This window comes from Labrus mixtus, unplaced genomic scaffold (genome assembly GCF_963584025.1).
Source record: "Labrus mixtus unplaced genomic scaffold, fLabMix1.1 SCAFFOLD_191, whole genome shotgun sequence".
NCBI lineage: Eukaryota > Metazoa > Chordata > Actinopteri > Labriformes > Labridae > Labrus > Labrus mixtus.
This window is the reverse complement of record NW_026870271.1, coordinates 12,501-17,500: the sequence shown is the minus strand read 5'-3', so window position 1 is coordinate 17,500 and position 5,000 is coordinate 12,501. Positions and strand designations below refer to the sequence as shown.

Below are 5,000 nucleotides of genomic sequence, written 5' to 3'. Positions count from 1 at the left end.
GCCTGGCTCCATCAGCATTACTTCAGACGTCGACAAAGAAACCTGCCACGCCCAGTTATGGTAGCTTATCTGTGATTGGTCGTCTCAGGGAGCGAGTTTAAGCTCCTCCTCACCTTCAGGAACGCCTCCTTCTGCTCCATGTGTTTGTTGATGAGCGGCATCAGTTGTTCCGGCTGTCTGTCTCCTCCACCACACCAGTCCTCCTCCCTGCGGTACTCCTGCTCCAGACTCTCCAGCACCCCACACACCTGGAGAGACAGACAGGTAAGTGGAAACACAGACAGACAGACAGACAGGTAGGTATAGAGACGGTTCTGAAAGCAGGACAGGTAGACAGCGGTACCTGCTGGGACGTCCTGTAGAAAGCTGCCGAGGCGTTCACCAGTTTGAGTCTGTCCTCTATCCTCAGCATCAGAGTCTGCCAGTGCAGCGCCACCGTCTGGGCACAAGACCTCACTGCATCTGGGTCGTAATGTCCTGACCTGAGGGGAGGAGAATTTTTTAAGTGTTTGGTACTTTTCGTATAAAATCTGAATATTTCCTCCTTCAATGCCCATATTGAACTAACCTGACCAGCAGCTCTGCTCTCTGCTGCAGAGCCAGAGCCACCTGATGAGTCCTCTGCAGGGAGTCGGCGTGCAGCAGAGCCTGAGAACAGCGAGTGGAAGACATGTCAGGTGTGTCACCTTAACTTCCCATAATGCAACAGGAACAACTGTGTGTTTAAATTCCTCATCAGTGATGAAGCTCCTTGCTTTTATTTTACATAATCTTTGTTAAATATCACAAAATGATCTGTGTGTAAGATTCTGCAGCTTAGTGTTTCTGTGTGTGTGTGTGTGTGTGTGTGTGTGTGTCTGTGTGTGTGTGTGTGTGTGTGTGTGTGTGTGTGTGTGTGTGTGTGTGTGTGTGTTTTCATTTGTGCAGTTACCTCGATGGCCTGCTGGAGGCGCTCATGCTCCCTCTGCAGCTGCTCAGCTTCAGATAAACAGCTGGAGTTCAACATGCAGGACGACAACATGACCTCCCCCTCCGAGATCCAACCCAGCACCTGAGACACACAGGCAGGTAGAAAGAGACGGGGGGAGATGATTCAGGTTTTCAAAATGTTCGACACTTTGACTCCTGCACAAGATCTACATTATCAAGAAATGTGTGCAATCAAGACTCTGCAGGAGTTTGCTTCTAAAAAAAAGAGAAATAATCCAATATTGGGGGCCTAGGACTCTTTATTTTGTTGCCATGGTATCAAAGTTTAGGCAGCATGTGATAGTGCTGAATGTTACCTGGAACTGTAGGTGTGTGTGTGTGTGTGTGTGTGTGTGTGTGTGTGTGTGTGTGTGTGTGTGTGTGTGTGTGTGTGTGTGTGTGTGTGTGTGTGTGTGTGTGTGTGTGTGTGTGTGTGTGTGTGTGTGTGTGTGTGTGTGTGTGTGCTACCTGTTTGACCTGGCTCTGCAGGTGTCTCAGCTGCAGGTTCTGCTCCAGGTGTGTGTGTGTGTGATCCGCAATCTGCTGCAGCTCCTTCTGTTTGTCCTGCAGGAGGCGCTGCAGCTCCTCCACCTGAGAGGAGAGACCCCCCTCTGCCTCTGATAGCTCGATACCTGACACACACACACACACACACACACACACACACACACACACACACACACACACACACACACACACACACACACACATTTTAGGACATTTACAGTGAGGACATTTTGTCTGTTGTGGGCCTCAAACATAGAGCAACATGTGTGTTATTTGTGTGTGTGTGTTTCAGTCTCCAGTCATGTGTGTACGTGTGCTTGGATGCGTGTGTGTGTGTGTGTGTGTGTGTGTGTGTGTGTGTGTGTGTGTGTGTGTGTGTGTGTGTGTGTGTGTGTGTGTGTGTGTGCGTGTGCGTGTGCGTGTGTGTGTGTGCGTGTCTCCATGGCAAATTCAATATTCTGGTTTCCATGGGGACCAGCTGTGTGCTTCAGAGAGCAGTTTCCATGGCAACCTCATCCCCCTTTTCCCCCTCCCCCCATGATCCTCTCTGCCCCTGCTGCACCCCCCCCCCCCCCCCCCCCCCCATATCATCAGGGTAGCCGGGGCCGCTCAGCCTGTTTCTACTCTCTAACATTATAATAATACACTCACTGCTTCCTGTTCTGTTCTATTTTCTCACTAAAAGAGGGAAAAATCAATATGGCCGTCTGTTCTGATCTGTCAACTGTTTTTGCTTTCTGCCAGTTCGGCCTCTCGCCAGTTTATGGTCGTTTGAAGCCGTTAGTGAACCCTGGAAAACCCTCAAAAGCCATTTGGAAATCCAAAACACTGGAAACACTTAAAGGACCACAGAAACCTTTAAATAAATCTCTATGTCCTCAATAGGAATAGACTATTGGACTCCTGGGACTGGAGCACTAATAAAAAATCTATAGAAACCAATCAAGGACCTCTGGGACCCTCGAAGACACCAGAACATCCTGTGAGATTAAAAAAGTTCTTCCACATCTTATCTTAGAAACCAGTGAAGCCTCTAAAGGAAGTGTCATGGAATCCGACCACTAACTCATGGATCCACTTTGGGACTAAGTGGGGGAACTATCAAGGGTCTCATGAGCTTCCTCAAAAACCATTGGACTCCTTTGAGTGACCCTTTACCTCAATAAGACCAATTTAGGAGGAAATCTCCTCAAGGACCACTGGGGCACTAACCTTGATCACTATATTCCCTTAATGATAATTTAAACCCCTTAAGGAAACTCAGGTATCTATTATCACCTCCCAGGAGGACTTGAGTACTCCTAGAATGACGCTTTCTCAAGATCCACTGGGTCAAGGATCTCTCAATTTTCAGCAACTTTCATCATAAAACAAGGACAAAAAAACTCTGAAAAAGATACAGCACAGAACCACCCATCACCATCCTACCCAAGGGTCCCCAAAATCTACTGCTACTTGAACCTTTTTCCGAATCTTTTACCTCCTCTGTTATCTTTGTTAACCCCAGAATGGCCACGAGAAACTGATTGGGACCACCACAGCTGGCAACGACAAAACTGCTGATTGGACAACTTAAAACCTGTCAAGAAACTAACTACACAAGAAGCGCTGCAGAATCAAATGTTGTCTCTTTCCTTTAACTTGTGGTGTACCCCAAGGCTCAATCCTTATTCCCTTTCTTTTCTGTCGATAGAAGCTGTCGTGATGTATTTCTATTCAGAAACATGATGCGTATTCAAACAATATGCAGATGATAACCAACTCTACGTTCCCGTTCCTCTGATCCCCTCAGACCTGCTTACAGCCTTTACATTTAAGATTGGCAAGTGGAAGTTCTGTGACAGTAATTATTTCACCAGCGGGTAGCCCCACAGCTGCAGCACTAACATCAACACGGCGATTCTTACCTGAAGCCTGGACCTCATTGATGTACTGCTGAAGGTCATGACCTTGTTGGATGACCTCGTAGATCATATTGTTCATGGCCAGCCGTCGCTCCATGTGCCTGCAGACCAATCAATCAGTCAATCAACCAATCAAAGACCTTTTTCCAATGAGTCGTCAACCAAGATGATGTCATCACTATGGGCCGTGTTACCTGTGGATCCGCTGCTGTGCAAGTGTTAGCACCTCAGGGCTAGCCTCCACTAGCCGTGCTTGTCCCAGTGCGAGCTTGTCCTGGACGAGCTTGTCCTGGTTTGTGTCAGAATGTCGTGGCGTTGCTAACTTCTCTGCAGAGAAGTCCTGGGACTGTTTCTGGAGGTCCTGCTTCCAGGCGTCCATCTCCCCGGTCACCTACGAAACACAAAACCACACAAAGTATTTCAGGCTCGACAGAGGGGATGTGAAGAATGAACGTTTGAATTATTAGTCATTTAAAAACAGTGTACCTCCAGCGTGCACTGGTGCAGGATGCGGAGCTGCAGGAAAACATCTAATCGGATCTTCCTCTGGTGGAAAAGTTCCTCCAGCTGAACATGAGACTCCTCCAGCTGCTGCAGCACCGACTCCACGTGAGCCACCGAGCTGCCCTGGGGCCTGAAACAAACGCACCTAAAAGGGTTAAACAAATCTAAAAACACAAACCGAACGGACTCAAGGAACTAGTAAAAGAAAAATCTCACACAGATAGAAATGGAAAACAAAGGAATCTGCAGAAATGATGGATCCAAATACAACCATACACACTTTACACATTTCAAAACATGAGCAATTACAAGCAAACAAACACACCCACACAGGATGTAGTAAAGTCAAAAATAACTGCACATGCATACATTATATGGATTTAAAAGGAAACACACCCACACAGACTACCTGAAAACAAACGCACCCACACAGGCCATGAATTTAAAGAGGAACCCACCTTCAGGGGTTACACAGTCACATTACACAAACACAACCCACAGAGTATTTAAATTATTATTATTCAAACATCCAACACCCATTACACTGACTTCCTACATGCTGCAGTGCTGCCCTGGTGTATGAATCCAACACACCACCGCTTAACCAGCCCAAAAGTCTGTGGGTGCACGGTGAATCAAACGCACCCACAGAAGTTTTAAAGCCCCCCCCCCCCCCCCCCGTGCAGCACTCAGGCATGAATCAAGCGCACCCACACCGAGTGTACCTGAGTTGCAGGATGAGGTCTTCTCCTTCCCGGATGACGCTCATAGCAGCTTCCTGTGGGTCAGGGTCAAAGGTCAGGGTTAGTGGGGGGGTTAGAGATGATAGGTCAAGGAGGTGTTAGGTTGTTAGACTTCGGGCGAGAGGTCAAAGGTCAGCAGGTACCTGTGTGTTGACCTGCTGCGTCTGCTGCTGAGAGATCAAGGTCTGCAACGCCTCGACTGAGTCCGGACACACACAGAGGTCTGAGGAGAGCTGCTTCTGAAGGCCCTCCATCCACACGGAGAGCTGAGGAGGAGGAAGGGAGGAAGGAAGGAAGAGGAGGAGGAGGAAGGAAGGAAGAGGAGGAGGAGGAGGAAAGAAGGAAGGAAGGAAGAGGAGGAGGAAGGAAGGAA

The 5,000-nt window shown here is 48.2% G+C and overlaps 1 protein-coding gene across 1 annotated transcript in view; it reads right to left on the bottom strand.

The window, feature by feature from the left end:
* Window positions 1-5,000, bottom strand: part of LOC132967197 (kalirin-like) — a gene marked incomplete at its 3' end in the record, with an annotated part of 27,994 nt that overhangs the window by 13,150 nt on the left and 9,844 nt on the right. Inside the window, exons 13-22 of the mRNA XM_061034067.1 lie at window positions 4,771-4,893; window positions 4,610-4,662; window positions 3,867-4,014; window positions 3,575-3,771; window positions 3,384-3,481; window positions 1,438-1,601; window positions 932-1,051; window positions 569-648; window positions 344-482; window positions 114-248 (exon numbers count right to left, since the gene is read on the bottom strand). Of these exons, the coding sequence (XP_060890050.1) occupies window positions 114-248; window positions 344-482; window positions 569-648; window positions 932-1,051; window positions 1,438-1,601; window positions 3,384-3,481; window positions 3,575-3,771; window positions 3,867-4,014; window positions 4,610-4,662; window positions 4,771-4,893 (1,257 nt within the window). The remainder of the gene's footprint in view (window positions 1-113; window positions 249-343; window positions 483-568; window positions 649-931; window positions 1,052-1,437; window positions 1,602-3,383; window positions 3,482-3,574; window positions 3,772-3,866; window positions 4,015-4,609; window positions 4,663-4,770; window positions 4,894-5,000) is intronic.